This window comes from Excalfactoria chinensis, chromosome 2 (genome assembly GCF_039878825.1).
Source record: "Excalfactoria chinensis isolate bCotChi1 chromosome 2, bCotChi1.hap2, whole genome shotgun sequence".
NCBI lineage: Eukaryota > Metazoa > Chordata > Aves > Galliformes > Phasianidae > Excalfactoria > Excalfactoria chinensis.
Genome location: NC_092826.1, coordinates 40,726,638 through 40,747,748, shown reverse-complemented (window position 1 = coordinate 40,747,748; position 21,111 = coordinate 40,726,638). Strand labels below are relative to the sequence as shown.

At 33.7% G+C, this 21,111-nt stretch overlaps 1 protein-coding gene across 1 annotated transcript in view; it reads right to left on the bottom strand.

The window, feature by feature from the left end:
- CCDC178 (coiled-coil domain containing 178) overlaps positions 1 to 21,111 on the bottom strand; it is a 171,395-nt gene that overhangs the window by 40,789 nt on the left and 109,495 nt on the right. The window contains exon 19 of the mRNA XM_072328076.1: positions 11,940 to 12,089. Within this exon, the coding sequence (XP_072184177.1) occupies positions 11,940 to 12,089 (150 nt within the window). The remainder of the gene's footprint in view (positions 1 to 11,939; positions 12,090 to 21,111) is intronic.

Here is a 21,111-nt window from a genome sequence, read left to right as displayed (position 1 = left end):
AGATTTTCTGTCTAAAATTAAAATTGGCCTGAATTTACGTAGAGCTCTCCCCTCAAATAAACGTTTCTGATGTGAAGATTCAGAAAATGCTTCAACAGCAATAACTGGGATGGACGCTGTGTTGTAATAATTTGGATACACTTGACTAATGCAGTTATTCACAATGAGGTTGGCACAGTGCCCAAAGCATTGAGCAAACAAATACAGCGAGACATTCAGTTTAAAGCCTTCAAATACTGCGGTAAGATCTTTGTTTGGTTCAGGGGTGCTGAGGACACTATAATGTACTCTATCATCAAAAACTGCTAAAATATAAATATATTTCTTTGTTAAATTCACCACTGTGTTTTATGTAAAAAATGCTGGTGAGGCACAAGCATTTTTAATCAAATTAGTATGCAACATAAGGCAGCTGTGTATTCAAATGGGTTTTTAAGCAATTTGGTTGTTTTCTTTATAATAACAGGAAAGAACATTTTGATTTTGAAGGTGACAGAGGCAATATTACCAGAATTAAACAATCTGAATTAGCTTTTTCATGAAATGTAATATGTTTTATGCTTTTAGATGGGATGCTCCACTGCTTTCAGATGAGCCTTTCACTGTCACAGTCAATGGCCAGGAACAGAATAAGCTCTGGAGGTAGGATTATCCTCAAATTTAATTTTTTTAGAAGGAGCTAATGGCAAATGTTTCTAGTGAACTTTAGGTGCATCTATGTTATAACTAGAGAACCAAGACAGGATATTAAAAGAAAAGATAAGAATGAAATTAGTAAACAAAGTTTGACATTTTGCTTAGCCTGAATTTGTCTGAAATGACTATAATGTTTAGAAAGCGCACATATATATGTAGCATATTATGTAGTAATTCTTATGCTTTCAGATGTACATAGGAAGAAAATAATAGTAATCATTTACATGTATAATATGGTGCCAAAGAAACACATTTTCAAAACATTTACATATTAACTTGTGTAACATGATAGAGATTTCTTCAGGGAATGGATGTGAATTTATTTTTGTTATATCTCAGGATGAGGAAGTTTTCCTCTATTCTATAAAGCTGCAATTTGAATCTGAGCCACAAAGGACACCACTAATACTGTAAAAAATAATTCTCTGGAAAATAACAAGGTGATTCAGTATTACATATCATTCACTGACTTTGGGAACAAGCATACTGAGCATGCAAATTACGTTTCTTCTTAACTGTTAGAAACTGTGGTTGTTCAGCCCATCATTCAGTTCTTTCTACCTGACCCTTCATCACAAACCTTCCCCATCCCCCAAGGGTTTTTCAAATATTCCAGTCCTCTTGCTTAGAGAAGCCCAAAGAGAAGGAGATGTGTACATAGAGCTTATCCAGTGCACCCAGACCTTAGTGAGATGAAAACAGTCAGAGTGTCCTATACAAATCCTGACATTTCTTGCAGTAGAATGAAAACCTGAGGACAGAATTATCAGTAGGATGGGATTCATTTCAGTGCTGTTTTAAAGTAACCAGTCTGGATTTGAGACTGAAATTTTGAGTACCCACAATCATTTAAGGTCAAGTGATTTTAAGAGTGATTCCTTATTTTGTGAACCTCTTCTGGAGTGCTGGCTATTGCCTCTCTGCCCTAAGCTTTCTCTGGGCTTGTGACAGTTTGATGACCACTGGAGACTGTGTAAGATTTAAAACCCACAAAGGTGGCTTTCCTTCTGCAGGATGCTGGGAACAATTTACAAACTTTGCAAAGAGTAGTAACAATGCATAGATCTCTATGTTCTTCTACATGTTATGCAGCTTTAATTCAGTCAACATACTCATGGTCACAGAATAATCTTTTGAGTTAGTCTTATTTTAGACTATATAACCTCAAGATTTTAGTGTACACTTTTTAAAATTACAGTGGATAATTGCTAGAGAGATAGTAAGAGGCTGGAAACCTGGTTGTTTCACATTCTTCATGGAAGTAACCCAGAAAGGTGTGAAATTCTGGTATGCAGGGAAAAGAAGAGGTTCACAGGCTACCATGGGGGGTCCTAGGAAAGAAGACTTTTTGGGTTAATGACAAAAAGTAGTCTTTATTTCAATAAAGGAGACATAAAAGGATTTTTTTTGCAAGAATGAGTTGAAGATAGTAGATACTGATGATACTCTGTCTGAAAAAGACAATGGAGGAAGAGGCAAATCCAAGATGATATTTCAGGAAGGGGAACTTCCCTTGGGGGCTTTGTTGCTATTTTATGCAGTCTTTTTGAAAACCTTGGAAATGGAGAAACACATTTGGAGCAAAGTAGAGGAAACAAGAAGGACCACAGAGGAACCTGCACTACTTCTTGATAGAAGAACAAAAGTAAACAAATCATCTGGTGGTACATGAATGAACAAATCAGATTGCTGCTGTTTCAAATGATGTTTGGGTTTCTGTCCAGTATGTTGTGTTACTTTATTCCATTTGTTCTCTTCAGCTGAAGGAAACAAGGCATCAAACAATACTACCCATATCACCACACTCATAACTACCAAAAAAAAAAAAAAAAAAAAAAGAAATTAAAAAGTCTGAAGGCAACTTCGGCAATACGATCAATAAGCTCCAATAAAGCAGTCAGCATATGATTATTAGATAGCCTTTACAGTAATCCCATAATCTCCAGGAATTAAAACAAAGAGCAGACTCTTGTTAATACCTGTTAATACAGGATCTGTAATCACATAGGAGTAGAGGTAGAACATTCTGCAATATGTCAAGACAAAGAATTATTCAAAGAAGTCCAGGCCATTATTGTTAGCCAGGATTCTTTTGTGAGAATATTACTAGAAATAATGGCATGGGACAAGATTACAAGACATTTAGAAATGGGTGATTTAGTTAGGGGCAGACAGCACATATTCACTAAAGGTAAATTATGTTTGACAAATTAGCTTGAATCTGATTATTGTAATGTTCTGTTGCTGAAGGAATGAATTAGTGTCTGCAATTTATCTGATTCTCAAAACTATATTTGATATTTGCCATGAAAGAGACCCAGTTTACAAAGGGGGAATTATGGGCAGTTATTCAAATAGAGTGAAAATTATTTCAAGAAAATGAAAGAGTATGTCAATTAACAGTGACACTTCAGGTGGAAAAACATATACAATCAGCAGTCAATAAGCACCACTTTACTTGACCTAGTACATAAATTGCACTGAAATCAATGTCAAGAATGGCTAGATTTAGTGTTAAAATATATTACGACTAACAAAATTATATTGCATTACTGGAAAGTAGATAGCAAAGATGCATTTGACATACTTTATCTCTGAAAATTAGAACAATCCTGCTGCTGTTTCATACTGTAATTCCTCATTCCAACCCTCTTTACTTTGCAATTAATCATTAATTATCCAATTCAGTAAATTATTTATAGAATCTGAAAACAAATACCTTATTTTCTTTTATTTTTTTAAAGGGATAGATAATTTTAATGTTTACATGAATAATTTATTCCAACAGATCCCAAAACCTGGATTTAGCTCCAGTGATTCAGAGGTATTCACACCTGAGAGCATGAACTGATGTGCTACAGCTGCTCCCTAGAGAAAACTTTTTTTAGCCTAGGTCACTGTTTAATTTTACTGTCTTTCTCCAAGCAGTTACCCAAAGAAGATAAAGAACCAGCATGCGGGAGGAGCTGAAATACAGCTGCAATGATTTAGACATGTGGGGTAACTTGTGGATACAGAGAGAAACTTCTGGTCTTCTCTTAGGTTGTATTTTTTGCTAGTTTTTAGGAAAATATTATGTCCACCTACATGTCCTAGAAATTTTGAAAAACAAGATTGACTGATATGTAGGGTTGTCCACTAAGAGACAGGAGCACACAGGAAAGCTGAAATCCCAACAACCACATTACCCAGAATAAAACTGAAAGTTATCTGAAGGTGGGAACTGACATCTAATTGAAGTGTAAATAGAATAATTGTAGCCTCACTTTTTTTATACAGATTATCATTGCTTTCCCCCCCTTTGTTGTTTGTGGATATTCTAAATTAGTGGGTTTATTTACAGACTTAATCTGATATCAGAGGAGAACAGTTTAATAAGCAAAGTGATTATTTACTGAAGGGGTAGAAATGCTACAAACCAGACCTCTGGGACACCTTAACAATTGTCCAGGTATCTCACCACATCCTCACTGTATGACAGAGGCTGAGTTGGAGCAGGGATGCCAGAAGTACATGTGAATTCCAGCAATGTCTGGCAGCCTTGGAAGTCTCTTGACAAGCAATAATCATAGAATCATAGAATATTCTGTGATTCTGTGATGCTTTAAGTTGGAAATGACCCACAAGGGACCAACTCCTGCCTCCATACAGGACCACCCAAATTTTAAACCTTATGTTTATAGGATTATTCAATGTTTAAGTATTCTCGAGAACAGGAAGATTCAAATTCACATTCCCACTATCTCATTTACAACAAAGATGTGAAAGAAGATATCACACATCTAAGCAGGCCCAGCCCTGAGAATTATGTTATTCAGAGGTAGCTTACTTCAGTATCAACAATGAAACTACTTTTAGCATAATATTACTAATATTTATTTCAGACCAATGTTCTACTGTTAGACAGACACCTTAATGATTTCATCCTTTTGTCTCCTCCAAAAACTAATTATTCACAGTGTACGACTGCAGTGAGAAATTGAAACAGACTTAGCCAAGGATAATTTGTAACATGGCCATTCATGCAAGCGTTCTTGGGAAGGGAGGGAATTTCATTTCTGATCATTATTGCAGAGTACTTGAACCTGAGGGAATACAGAGCATCTGCATTACTGAAATTTAAGTGAAGAAGTACTCTGTCTTCCCCTCTAAAAAATATCAAGTGCTCTTTCTTGGGGGCATTTGATCCATTGATTTCCAAACATTTTATTTTTAATCAAACCAAACAAACATTATTTGGAAAAGAAATATTTGTTTTCCCTAATCACTAGCATTTTTCTTTTGTCACAAATTATGAAATTCTTAGCTTCTGATTAGCCTGACACAGATTTTGAGAATTCTTTATATTATCTTCCCTTCATATTAATTTCTAACTAAAAATATACTTGTGGAGCTCTTCTCTACCAATTGACAAGACTTTTCTTGTATAATCTTATATTCCAACCTCTCCAAGAGTTTTTTCACTTGTATGTGATTACAGATAATGAGTATGATTTCTGTCCTCCAATACAATGTCTTCCCCAATCTGCCTCAGTGGGACAGGTCTCCTTGGGAGTTAGCAAAGACATTTGGTTTAAAAAAATCCATGCTGATCAGTTGCCTCAGCAACAAAGACTCCAACAATTGAAGCACTGGTTCCCACAGAGGTGATGGAGCCATACGTTCACAAGACTGGTTCAGCATACACAAAAATGCTTGTGGAACTTCACCACAACCTGTCAGTTGAGAACTGTTTCATCAAACTTTTTCCAGCTAATTCTTTTTGAGTCCATTCCTTCCAATTAATGGATTTAATTCCAAGTGGAAGCGTTTAAGTAGGTGCAATACAGAAGTTTCTACCAGTTTCTGGAATAACAGTTTGAATAACAGGGCACATTAATCTTATATGTTAAACTACTAAGAATGTTTTGGCTTTTCAAGCATATAAGCATGGAAAATATAGGCCTAATAAGATTTTAATATAAGTACCCCTAATAAGGCATTTGAGATTAGTTACAATGTAGGTGTGCTTTATAATCCTGAAAGATTCTAATAATGCTGTTTATGAGCTAAAAATGAAAGCAAAAGTATGACTTTTATTAAGTTAGAGCATTTTTTGTTGTTGTTTGCTGCAAATGATTTTGTCTGTTATTAAAGGCTAAGTCATGCTATTTTGACACCAAATATTTTCAGAAAGTATTTGTAAGATTAAGCTATAACACTGTGACCTTAACGATGCTCTTAATGTAAGTTTGAAGTAAATGTGAATGAACATGAATTTATGTAGCTAATAAGAATGTAAATCTCAATCTATTAATCCGTGTGGTTAAAAATGAATGTGAAGTATATAAAATTAGATATAAACATTTTTTGAACTTCTGAACTTTTCCTAAGGAAGCTGTTTACTGCTCTGGAGTCATTCAACCTGCCTGATATGAACGTAGACACAAGAAAGTAATTAAATATTTAAAATTGATTTTGTTTTTATTAATGGAAGATCTTCTGCCTGATTTTGATTAAATGTATCTGTGACAGTAACAGTTCTAAAATTACTATTAATTGTTATTGAAGAAACAAGTATATAATGTATATAATGGGTGAAGTCAGCACTGGCACATAGGTTCCCTAATGCAAAACTGCTAGAACACAAAGATCAGTGTTTTACTTCCAAAGGCAATTGTTTTGCAAAACCTACACAAAGATAATTCTCTTGGATTAATAATATTTTCCTGAATACCTAAAAAATCAATGACAGGACAGTATTTCATATCTACCTCCTGAATAAAAGAAACTAGAGAACAGGTCTTCTCTGCATGTTAGGCACATTATAGGCACATTAATGGGCATCTATGTCTTAGCAAGAACTGTAAGGTACAAGAAGTGCTAAAAATGTCCATTTCTACTTTGGCACAATTTGTCATCCTATTATGTTTACTCCGTGCTAGATGAAGTCTGGGACGGGCATACGGAAAGAACAGAAATGCTCTATCTTCAATTAAAAAGAATCATTATTCTTTTGTGTGCCTCCGGTGGCGCAGCGGTAGAGTTCCCGTTTGCAACACCAGGGGGCCCGGGTTCGAATCCCCCCCTGTGGAGCAGGGGGTAGAAGTGCCGCTCTGCTACACAGAGGGCTCGAATCCCGGGAGTTGGACTCGATGATCTCTAAGGTCCCTTCCAACTCGCACAATACTATGATACTATGATACTATGATTATTTGGTCCAGCCAGAGGCATTAGAGAACCATTAGAGTTCCAAAACAAATACCTAAAGGAATTATCAAATTTCTGTTATTTTACAGCGAAATAGATTTCACTTCCTGTAAAGGGACATCTTCTGGAAGCTTCTGTTGGAACTCACATTTGAGTCCTATGGACATCCTGTATCATGATTGCTTTTGTTGTATGCAAATCTAATTTGTCCAGTCATTGATATGGCTGATACATACAGAAAGGAGATGGACTTTCTTTAAATTATGTCAATTACTTTGTGTTTTTTTTTTTTGTTTTTTTTTTTTTTTTTACCAAACTAATAATATGATTTGACCACCTGCTGTATGAATTTTCTTATTGAGTCATCTGAACTTATGGAATTATTGATTTAAATTTAATTACAACATTAATTTGATGCTTATATTGTTTAAATGTAGTAAGCTCAATGAAAGTTTAGCAAATTTGCATAATAAAAAGCTTAGCGAAGAGAAATCTTTTCCTTCTGTTTTTATATGAAGCTGTCTGTTCTGAAAACCTACCATGGTGTCAAAATTCTAACATCAGAAAAAAACTCAGGAATATTGTAAATGATACACTTTTGCTTAACAGCTAGTATTTAGTCTTGTTATATCTGCAAAAGAAAAGATCAGTTCCATCACTAATTTCTATTCTTAATCAAAACAGATGTGAAAACTGATTAAATATTTATGAAATAAAAATTCTGATATTTCTTTTATGATAATTTTCATTTCTTTCACACTGAATCCTTAAAAGGTTTCTTTTTCATTTAAGATTTGTGAGGAAATAGTTATGGAGGTCTGTTTTCTTGCTGTAATGTTATCAGTGCTTTCACTATTAGTCTTCTGAAGATATGAAACAACCCAAGATCTCCACAGTGAACTGAATAGGCAAAAACAGTTTAAAGACAGAAATTGTTTTTTGTTTACAAATAATGTAGGGTTTTTTTGGTCATTAAGGTCAATGAATGGGATCCACAAAATCAGAAGTTAATTGCATAAACTGACATGCATCAGATTTACTTTATATTCTATTTAGCGATTCAAAACAATGAGAACTTCATTAAAAAAACCCGCAAGACCTGTACCCCAGCTGAACAAAATACTAAAGGCAGTAATATCCAAGAGGGCTCGGAGCCAAACACATACATAAGAAAGACATGAAAATATGTTTATATAAAAGCATAAAAGAACTTCACTTGACTTGCATGACTTTTTGTATCAAGCATGCTACAGCAGTCTTTTGACTCTAATATGAAACTACAGTAAGGATCATTGCACTAATGCGTGAGGATTTGTGATAATGTTGCAGAAATTTTACTGTCAAAACTGAACTGCAGTGTAATGACTTTTGTTATCATGGTTTCTAATAACTATTCAGAATGAATTGACCCTACATATGTTTTACTGCAATAATATGTCACTTATCCAGAAAGTAAAAAAAAAAAAAAAAAAAAAAAAAAAAAAAAAAAAAAAGGAAACTAGAAATAAATAGACTTCTTTCTTCCCCACACCCTCTGTATAATACAGCCTCTTGAAAAGAACCTGAATATGACAGTAAATTTTTACTTAAATTTTAAACCAATAGTAATTTTCAGGGAGATTATTTTTAAATGCAAATTACATAAACAAAAACAGTTCTTAAAGTTTTGTTAAACAAATTCAAGTAAATAGGTTATTAACATATAATGATAGATCTCTATACTTTGGAATCAAACCTAATTTTAAGAGAACAAACATTGCTGTCTACAGTACAGCCATTAGTTCATTAGCAAGCTACAATAGAAGTAGATTTTGTTCTTGGGATAGGTATTCTAGATTGCTCAATATACAAAGAAGGATATGATAAAATAACTAGTTTTGGTTTTCATGCATAGAAGTATTTCTGGCACTAGTATGCAAACCTGTTAACATTTCCAGAAGAATTTAAGAAAGAATGTTTGAAACTTCAACCCTTCCTAGTGAATGCTGATACTCCTAGATAGCTTTTTGATTTCAGAAGCCTAGCAAAAACATAAAATCTCATGGAATTTGTTAGAATTGAAGAATTTGTAGCATAAAAATGGAGTGAAGAAAACAAAGCCAGAAGTGTACAATACATCTGCAAAAACAAGTATATTACCAGCGCTACATAGTAACTTAATTAATCACAAGAACTGAAGAAAGCAGAAATGCTTTCTCACTTGCAGCGAAGCTGAAACTTTCCTATGTGTTTTCCATCAGGCTATTATCTCTTATAGCATGCTAGGTAGAAATCTAGAAAACAATAGTGGGATATGAAAACCTTGTTTCATCCACTACATCTGTATAGCAGTATTAAAAAAATAATCCTTTCCTCCTCCAATAGAAATCCTTTGCATTCACTAAGCAGAAGAGAGTATTACACTTTCCATGGGCATAGCTCCTCTGTTCAGTGATGCGTATCCTCCTTGTTCATAAGTGCACCTTCCACAGTACATAGAAACTTGCAAGATCATGATAAAACACTTTATGTTACCAAAGACATTATTTCATCCATCAAAACAGCTTTTTCTGGGGCTGAACAAAGCAGCTGCCTAGGATCCCAGTTACTATATCCATTTAAAATATGTCAAAAAATTTAATATTAGTAGTTTGCTTTTTGTATTGGTATTCATAAAAACTACCTTCTCATTTTGAGTAATAATAGGATACTAACATAGGATACTAAGAGAAGAAAGTCCTTGGGATCTAGGAATGGATGAACACGCTTCTTGAAGTCTGCACATTGTAATGCAGGTATATAGTGCAACACCTAAAAAAAATCATTACTGAGATACTCCCTCAGAATTGATTTGCTGTTGCAGTTGTAATTCACTTAACCAAACAAACAACCAAAAAAAAAAAAAAAAAAAAAAAAAAACTAAGAAAAAAATATGCCTTCTTTTTATAGGAGATGTATGTAGTCAACACCTTATTTCCTTTTGTCATAACTGCTAAATACTCTGTGATAATGATAGACCTGTGATAATGATAGACGTGTTTTGCCTTATGCTTGGACTAGTTAGTTCCTTAACATAGTTAAGAGTTATCAGAAAGGAAATTAGATTAGTTGTCACTGTAATCCTCAAATTAATTTTCTCAATCGAGTTTCTCATCTTCATATATATACTGCTACTAAATGACACAGAGGACTGTCAGAAAGCCTAAATATTCCCATCACTTATTTCTACCATAAACTACGTGCACATGTGGTAATGCTGCTTATAAGCTTCTATAGGATAGTAACATACTCATAACCATTTTCTTCATAAACAAGATTTTAAAAAGCCAAACAAATGATTATGTGGCAGTGATGATGAAGCTAGATCCTGTTGGCATTGCAATGCAATTTTACTATGTTTATTTTATTGTATTCAAATTGAAAAGGAAAGAAGCAATAATATATGCCAAGTCATTTGCAATTTTGTTTGCTTCCATATTACCTCACCGAGATGTATGATAATATCACCCACACTATGTCCAGAAGAAGTAAACAGCGGAGTGGGAAATCTGTTTCACAAATATTACCAAGAACAATTACATCCAGAAGGCATTCTTATATCCAAAGAAATTAAAGGTCCAGATTACCTAACATAGATATATTTTTCTTCAGGTAGCATTATAGTGGGTATGCCCTAATTCCGTATTCAGAAAAAATACTTTCAATTCCTTCTGTAATCCACTCATGCTAACAAAACATCTCAGTGCTCATAGCTTTGCCTTTAGATCATATTTAGGGAGCATAATTAGCACTCACTTGGTGAGGAGAAATAAAAGAGAATTTCTTCCATTATTTATGTTTTGATCTTCAACTTGTTCTCCAAATATGCTTATCTCTAAGAATGTATGACTTTAAAATATTTCTGTTCTTGAAATATAGAAAGGCGCGTACTTAACAAGAATACCTCGGAGGGAACAAATTCCAAGTACGCTGAATTTCAGAGTTGAAGATTTACTGAGGTGTGCTGTGGGAAATGAGTAACAGCTGAAGATACAGGTATAGGACATAAGACTAAAGGGACTAAGAGAGACTGCTAGAAGTAAAGCACTACTAATAATCTGGACTTCACATCTCATTTATTTATTTGAAAACTTCTTCGCTGCACTTTTTGAAAATGAGCCTAAATACTGATGTTGACACGACCTGATTCCTGCATACGTGACCAAAGTTCATAAACATTCTTACCCCAACTGTTGATATTAACCTAAATTTTTCCACATGATTACACATGTGCTAATTTTCAGAAGGATGGACATGAAAGACAACCAAGCAATATTTTGGTTAACAATCTAGATAATATTTTTGATTTAATTATAGATAATGCTGATAGTGTTGATGCTCATATTCTGAGAATTATCTATAGATGCAAAGCAAAGAAAAAAAGAAAAAACTTCACATTTTTGAAAATAGTTTTACAACACCTCACTTGATTTATGTTCCACAACATTGTTACATTTAAACAAACAAACAAACAAACCTATTCAAATGTGACTAATTATTCAAGAGAACATTATACCTCAGCACTATACCTTCATCATGGAAGTTCATCAAATTAGATTTTTTTTTTCATTTTCATATAAATGTTTTCTACATTAAACACTTGCGGTGTCTGATTATAGCTGTTGTAAAGCTCACAATTCCCTGAAAGACTATTTGATAGAAAAGTAATGCATAATGTTAAGGTGCTGGATACTATGCTGGGTAATACAGTTTTGTACAAAAATAAATACACTCCAGGTAAAAAACAATAATCAAATAGAATTATGACAATGAATAATTAATACCTTATATGAATAGCTCTGCAAAGCGGGGAAAACAAAACAAAACAAAACAAACAAACAAAACCCACAAAAAACAAAACCAGAGGCAAGCAAGAGAAGAAGTGAAAATACAAAAAATGCTCAAGAAGAAAAACAAATGCAGGTGATACATGACATATTAGTAGCATATATTCCATTGGCATTATGTTAGTGCATTGATCAAATGCATTTCAAATAGGAAATATATTAACTGAAAGAGTGATGTTAGCACTTTACCTGCTGATGATCTCTAAATGAATTTTCCACTTTGATTCTACTATCGTAGAGTTCTGTGACATCTTCTTTACAATTTAAGTACCGTTTCTGAGTCACTTGATATTCCTGAGCTAGCAACAGATTTTCTCTAATAAATTGCTCCAGATTAGCCTAAAGAGAAAAGTAATTGATTAGACTCACTGCAAAATGCTCATCTAAGAAAAAAAAATTATAATTCATTTCCACAGTTTCCTTCACTCATTCCCTCATGAACATCTCTAAAATATAGACAACAAGATTATGGTTTCAGTGAAACCAATGGGAAAACTCAAATGTTTTCAGTGTTTAGAATTTTGCTAAAATATTTATACTGAAATTAATATTATTAATAATGGTTTCCTGTGAAAATAAAGCTGTAAAATGTTACAGTAGAAACTACTAGGAAAAAATAGACTTCTACCTTACTACATAAGTCTTCTTTCTGTATAAAAAATATTTTGTCTTAATTGCCAAAAGATCCACTAAATCTTTTCATATTTTACTGTTTAAATCTCTTTTTCCATGTTATAAAAAAAAAAAAAAAAAAAAAAAATCAGAGAGAATGCAATAATCATGTATTTAAAAAAATAATAATAATTTTAAAGTTTCCCAATCATAATTTGATTAACTTGATTTTAAAGTCTAATTTAATTACCAGCCATCATGGTTCGCTACCAGGTGAAGTGTTTGGTAAGTGTTCTTCCATAATCAGATGAATTTCCATTGTTTTTCAAACTGATCTTGACTGAATTTCCTGTAATTGTAACTCATGACTTGCAACATTCAAAGAATTTTCTAAGGTATTTTATCTTTATCTAAGTTACAGAGACAATCCGATTTAATTTAAAATTGATTTATGTCAAGGAATTCTGCTTTCATTTTTATTATTATTTTTTCCATTAAAACATGCATTTTATGGGAGGGAAGCCCAACTAAACATGCATAGAGTTAGATGAATGAAAATTTCTTCTTGCTTCATAAGTATAAAACAGGATGTCTGATCTCCACATTTCTAAATATTTTTTTTAAATACGCTTTAAGTGTATATAATTAAAATATATTTTTAAAATAGGATAGAGAGTAATGATGATACCACCCATTAGAGAGGAGAGATGCACAGAAAAGATCAATGGGCAAGCATAACACTATTAAATTTATGTAAGCTGTTGCCTGTTGTATTTGGGAGGCACTTCTGTTAAATTCAGATGCACATAATAAAGCGGAGGAGTAGAGGACAGCTTACAATTACGTACAAGTCTGGGACAACTAATTAAACTGAGATGTCCATATGAAGAATGGTTGCCATAATCTAAGGCAATATTTCAAAGTCCTATAATGTAGAAGTTTAGCCAAAAAGTTTCTCAGGTCAGAAAAGTATGTTTACGAGCTGAGTTTATATAAGTGGACAACTTGTAATATTATGTGCCATGGAAACCCTTGCTGAAAAGCAGAGCTATCAGAAGAGGTAGAGCAGTTGGGCCAGTGCCACCATAAGATCATCCCTGAATGGAGTCTCTGTCTGGCGGGAGCAATGGCAGCCCTCTGACTTGACAGTCAGAAACCATCAAGTAATTGTGTTGCCAAAATCTAAAGAAAGGGTCTGTAAATCACTGTAGTTGCATTTCTGGTAGAATACAACTACTCTGGTAGTATTCAACTGTTACTCTATTCACTTCCCTGACACTCTTCTTCCCTTTGAGGGAGCACTGTGCAAATCGAAAGATACATGTGAGACAGAAAAAAAATATTTTGAGCTTAAAGAATTATCTCCTCAGATCACTGATTGAAGGTTCAAGTCATTATTTATACATGAATACTAAAAGAGCCAGACTCTACTGCAGCTAGTCAAGATCTATTTGGAAGGGCAACATAAGCGCGTGTTTACCTCATGAGCTGGGACCATTCTAAAAATCAACAGTGTTTTAGTCACATTTTACATACACAACTTTGCCCAGAAGACTAAGGACTTTCAATAAAATTCAAACCTTACTTTAATATACTTTTTTTAAAGACAGGGAAGATATCTATTGAATTAAAGTACTAATAAAGTCCCGGATCTTCTGGGTTCACAGTGCATAATGCTGAAGAATCCTCAAGTTTTTTGAGTCTGCTCCCAGGAGAGTAATTTGGAGTCTTGCTTTTTAAAGACAAAGCTAGCCAAGGGAAATAGCCGCATGCCTGAGCAGACTCACAGCCATCCTGTGGAGCTGCTTTGAATTTGGGAGTTCCCAAGACAGTTTGCACGTTAACAATTTTTTTTTTTTTTTTTTTTTAATATGCAATGTCTTAATCAAGATATATTCACTATCACTAATATATATCTATATTTATACGCATTTTCAGAAAACTTCTGCTAGAAGATTGGCACGGTTATGTATTCAAATCTGAAAACTCTTCTGTACAGAACTATCAGTCCATATGTCATTAAATACTAAAATGCTGTGCACCCTCCAGAAATATCAAGATAATTAATGGAAAGATGTAGAATTTAGTGAAGAGGGAGTGACTATCTCTTTTATTACTCTTTGGGTAGAAGTAAAGCTTTTTTTCAAGCTGACACTTTCATGAACAAATATACAATGACTGATATTAATATAGTAAAGTTGATTACATAAAACAACTACTGTTCTTAAGATTGACAGCATCTTCACATAGGTAAAGAACTTTGGAAAGTCACAGATAAACTTACTTCTGGAATGTTAACACCAATAAAGTTATTGGCCTCAACATATATACACCTGAGTGCAAACCTAGTAAAGACTTACTGTTGTTTTTTATATAACTTAAAATAACTTAAGACATTTTGACAAGAAAAAGACATATTTATGAGCACTTCATCTTTATGAGAGAGAGGAATGATCAAACTGAGACTAAAATTTTTCATATCCCAGCAAAACAGGGATATGAATCTCAAAATTGACAGTAAGATAGATAAGTAGGTAGTCATGGCATTCCATATTATAGTATCATAGTATCGTGTAGTATCTAGTGTAGCAGAGCAGCACTTGTACCACTTGCGCCACAGGGGGGATTCGAACCCGGGCCCTCCAGTGTTGCAAGCGGCGGTTCTAATACTGTGCGCCACCGCACATTTGATACACCTCTGCTAGCTGAGCTTCTGAATTTGAAGACTTGCTAACTGGTAACAAGCACTAAGATTCTTCTCTTTGTTCTCTTCCTCTTCATCAAAATATTAAATCACATACTACGTATGATACGCCACTCTTCACCTACAGGTACACTTGTATGAAATATGGAAAAATATTTTCTACATTTCTCCATTAAAATGAAGTTACTTTATTCAGTGAGAAAAAGAAGTATAACTCAGAGGAATTTCTTGAAGGCTCTTACATGAAATGAAACTTGAATCTCAATAGTAGATAAATCAGATGGATCCTGAAAATACCATTGTAGAAACAAATGAAAGATGATATTTCTTTGCCTTTTGTGTAGCTGTAGACAACTTGGACAAGTGGTATCAGAGGTAGAATACTGGGTTAGATAAAATGTTTACTTGATCCAACACATGCTTTTTTTCTCAGTATGTTCTCTTGCTCAACATAACAACTTAGCTTCTATCTTTCTGGAACAGAAGGAACCTGGAACACTTTTGTGTGTGCTGAACACAGTGGAAGTGGATTTCCTGTCTGTCATAACACAAACCCACACTAAGGCAACAGAATACATGGAAGAAAAAAAAAAAGAGAGCAAAATGCTTCCCTAGATTTCAACAACAACAACAACAACAACAACAAAAAGTGTTAGCACAATGGCAGTTCAGCTAGACAATAAGGAAGGACATGAAATGCTGTGCAACATGAATTATCAGTCCAGTATCTCAGGACATATAAAATTTATTGTAACAAAAAGCTCCAAATAACGATCACCACTCTAGCCTAGTCCAACTTGGGGGAGGGGAAGTGTGAAAATGAATGATAAAGACAAGTAAGGGAAACTGCAACTTGGTGTCTGTAGCACAAAGAAAATGCATTTCACATTAGACTTCCATCCTTTTATACACATTAGTATCAATCACTTTGTGTTGCAAGTGATCCAAGAATTATTTTATTGTTCAATTTTTGTGGCGAAAGTTTGAAAAGAATTGTGGAGAGAAACCTTAGGATCAATGAATTTGTCCACATAATGATATACCAATAAACATGATATAAATCCCTGTAGTTAACAAAGTCAATCATCAATTTGAATGTTTACTTTGACATCAGTGCTTTACTGGAGTATAAGAATAATTGATTTTGACAACCAGATGCATCAGTGCAATGAACTAATTATGAAGGGATCTATGTTCATTGGTTATACTACCTAAATTCGATATTTTGAAGATTTCTCCAAGCAGGAATGACTATTCCTTTTGTACACAGGAAGTATCCTTTTTGGACAACAACACAGAAATTGAATTGCAAAAAGAAATTATTTAAAATTAGCTGTTCACATGCATCCACAAGTTGTTTTTTTTCAATTTTTCAAAAGAAAAAATCCAGATATTTAGTTGTGTTGTTTCTCACAAATGTGTCTTCTTCCAGATAGTAGAGCAAAGAATCAGAAACATACATATAGTCTACATTATCATGACCTACTACAATTGACAAATCTTTGGAGAATCAAGATGTGATCAAAACACCATGTGAAAGAACCCTAAGATTTGAACAGGTCTCACAACTGATTATTTTTAGTCCTATCTTTATGCGCAATCAAGAAACCCTTATTACAAGAAAATTTTGCACTGTGCATTCGAATATCTTTCAAAGGACAAGAAGTAAGTCTTCTGAAATTTCACTAAAGCTTTCAATGTAACTCCACAGGTTATTGAAGCAGGTCAAGCAGTAGCTATATTTAAAAAAGTCTTGAAAAAGCTGTCATTCAGAACACAAAATGTTAAACATCATTCTCTTGTCCATCAAATATTTGAAAAACTTGCCACTGCTCTACTGAATTTTACCCTAATAATGCTCTTCAGTAATTAAAAATTTTATTGTGGAAAAGAGACAAATATAGTTTTCATATTGAAAGAATCAAGAATGGGAGAGCTTTGTCTAGGGCTACTTCAAGTTTAAGATCAGTCATGATTACAAAGTTTCAGATGCAGTATTCAATATCTTTAGAAAGCAACTGGATAATTCCTGATTTCACATTGCAAAACTAGAATTTGGCAGTGCCAATATATCTTTGAATGTATACCTAAAGTATGGGCAAACACAAGGGACATGCAGGAGACTGAAGAGTTTCTGTCTTTGAACATGTGAATATTAAGATAGGAGACCAGTCTCTTCAAAATCTCCTTAATAGCACACAACGTGTGCTCAGAAGTACACTGAAGAATTGGTAGCTTCTAAGAAGATAAAGAAAATGAACTGATTGAGATGGATCTTCATGATGCCTGATGTCAGGACTCTGTTAGGTCTCAGAACCAATTTGCTGGAGCCAAACTGATATACAGCTTAAGTCATAGTTCTTTTCTTTCTTGATATCATGGAAAGAAATCGGTACCAAAGCACTGAACTGGAAGTACAAGCATAGTGCCTTCAGGTAGTAGGGGTCAGTGACTCCACCAGTGTTGTCAGGAATACAACTTCAGAAGGCACAGGAATAAATCAGTGCACCCCCAGAAGTGAAAAATAAATAAGTATTAAAAGCAAGCAGAACACAAGTGAAAGCTCACAAACAAAAGAAACTGAGTAAGTAACATTGCTGTTGCGGACAATGTGAATGACAACAGACGATAAAACAAAAATGAAGAGCAGACATCTTGCATTTGAGGCTAACTGTGGAAAAGTGTACCTTTAAAAGATTTTGTTGCAAGTGAATTGGAAACAATTATTACAGTACATAATGTCAGTAAATTTAGTATTGATTGAAGAGGATTTCACTTGATCCACCAGTTCTGAATGCTAATGGAAGAAAACATCAATCTTTCAAAGACCAGAAAACTTAAAAAGTGAATTCTTTGAACAGCTAAGCAGATGGTAGAAAAATATTTATCTATCACAAGAGATAAATACATTTATATTAAAAATATTTTTGCTTTAAAACCAACATTTGCATTTTATTGAAAATAATACAAAAAACAAAAAATACAAAAATAGTCATTGGAAGAGGATTATATAACCTAAAACTATAACACTGAATTTAGAATCCTGGGGACAGATTCTTCCATGCTGAATGATTTTATTTCAGGAAAATTAAAATCTAGTCACTTTAAATAAAGTCCATCTATAAATATGAATGAAATATAAGTTGATATATGCATTAAAAATATTTTAAAATTACATAGAATTAAGAACTCTTCTAACCCTACATCCTCCTCCATAGCTTAAGTCTATTTGCTTTGTCTAAACAGAGAGTTTATGATTTCATTGTTGGTTTCTGCATAACATAGTTTTAAACAGCAAAACACAAAATTATTTGCCTATTATGCATATTTAACTTTTCTTCTAAATCATCACATTTTGATTATATATACCTGTCAATATTTTTACAGCATATTACAAGAGAGAACTTTCAGCGATATTTTGGAAAGTTGGAGCCAAATGGAATGTGCATTTATTTATTTCATCAGGACCAGTTGAAGCTTTATAAATGTTCTTCTTTTTCTTATATACTTAGGGATGGGCAATACTGCATTGCTAGGGGAAAAGGTTAATTACTCACAAGAAGGTACGTAGATACACACTTTCTGTCATTACAAAAACTAGTATTTTTGAATTAATGGAAAAGAGGTGAAGAAAATAAATAACAAACCCCCTTATTCAGATACTAATATAAAAACCAAACACTCTTTCTACTGCACAGCAGAATCATCAAATAGAGGAAGATATCAAAGGTATGAATAAATAGTAATACTGAACAGAATTCCTGTTACCTACACATATCTCTCGTACAGATATTTTATGTCTCTAAAGTGATAGAAATGTTCAAATAAAGAGATTCATGAGATAATTATTTAAGTTTTTGATTAAACTCATTGGAAATTTTAAAAATGTTTTGTTGCTTCATTTAATGAAATGTGCAAAATGTAGTAGATTTAATAGAATAATGTATTTCATTTTGACATGCCCTATTGCTAACCACAGAAATATTAGCACTCAATTCTGGCTTTGCAAATAAAGCCATTTACATTTCTGCAGTTAGAAGAGTCACCTTTTAGCCTTTGCAACCAGAATCTTTTGTAATTCTTTTAAAAATGAATACTCACCCTCCCCTGATAACAATACCAATATTTTGTTTTAAAAGAATATTCTAAATGAGGTTTTGTAGATCCATATTTTGCCTAATCTCAGTTACCTACTTTGGTCCACTGACAAACCATTTGGCATCAGTGAACTTCACCATAGCGATGATGTACATGACTGACACCCAGTGGTCTTCCTGGCTGAAATTTCTTTTAACCAAACCTGCATCTGGACACTTAAACATCCATCTTTAAGGCTTCTGTATTTTTATTTTTGAAATTCCTATTGGATCTTCCGTATGGATACTTAGCTTTATCCTTCTTATTATTTCGCATGGAATTCTGAAATCCAGGCACTGATGATGGAGAAATACTATTTGCTTTGACTATTCTTTATAAGCAATATTCAGATAATTAATTAAATTAGATTTAAATCTGCTTTTTAGAGCACTAAATGAAATCTTCATACTGTTAAATGAAAAATATTTTTCACTTCAATTAAGAAAACCTCACTTTCAATTCAAAAGCAAGCAGAATGCTTATCTGACTTTAAGCAGATTTTTATGTAACAGAGAATGCAACTTCATGCCTCTCTTCTCCAACTAGAATAAAACTTCCTATAAATTTTGAGAAACAGGCTGGAGAATTTACACTGAACAAAACTAAGCATACAATAAAAAAACAAACAAAACCTATTTTTAACAGACAACCAAAGTAACTAGTTTTCATACAAACACTGTTGCCTTTCTTAATAAAAACCTCTAAAGTATACAGTACACTTAGGTATCAAGTTAGATCTCAAATGTAGAATATGACTATAATGTTACACCAAATGTTCAGTTATCTGGTTAGAACAGGTTTGTATTGCAGATAAAATAGATCAATAAGAGTGTAAGAAAGATGGCTATTACATGTCCTAAGCAAGTAGATATAACGTGTACAGACACAGCTCTGTATCAGTGCAATATTGTGGTTACCGGTACAATTATGTTTGTGCCTCAGGCTCTCTCCACCATATTAAAATCTTGCTGAGTGGAAACCTGAGAAATCATTATTCTACTCTACAGAGAGTCCTTGGCACAAGTTCCTTGCTTATGAAACCTTTTATGCCCTGAGATTATAAGTTTCTTTTTACCTGTTCTCCTTATGATGAAACCTGAGATCTCCCTTATCATGGAGAACTTTGCTGTCTAAAACCTACAGACAAATTCAAACTATAAAGAACAGAAATGAGGCAATACACACAGATCAATCACAGAACAGCAGTAAGAAGTGTTGAGTGCCTTTAGAGAGGACTATGTTTTATTTAATGAACATTTATCCAAAAAACATGAGAGGAATTCTACTTCTTTGATGCCCGGTCAACAAGTTATGAATGAAGTTCCTATATACTGGATGTCCTGCCTGCCTTGAAGGTGTTTTTTTTTAATTATTTTTATTGTTATATATTTGATTTAATTTCTATAAACAAACAAAGGATACATAAAATAGCTTGACAACAGCCCTATAACAGGAAAAATGTGGGGGTAATGGTTGATGAAAGACTCAACATGAGTCAGCAATGTGCGTCTACAGCCAAGACAACCAACAGCATCTTGGGTTGCATCAAGAGAAGTATGACCAGCAGGCTGAGGGAGGTAATTCTTTCCCTCTACTCTGCTCCTGAGACCCTTCTTGGAGTGTTGCACCAAGTTCTCATGCCCCCTACACAAGAAGGACACGGAGCTGTTGGAGCTGGTCCAGAGGAGGGCCATGAAGATTTTCAGAAAGCTGGAGCTTCTCCACTATAAGGACAGGCCAAAAGAGCTGGGGCTCTTCAGCCTGGAGAAGAGAAGGCTCATAGCAGCCCTCCAGTACCTGAAGGGGACCTACATAAAAGCTGGGTAAGAACTTTTTATAGGAACAGGTAGTGACAGGATAAGGAATGACTTTAAACTGGAAAAGGGTAAATTTAGACAAGATATTTGG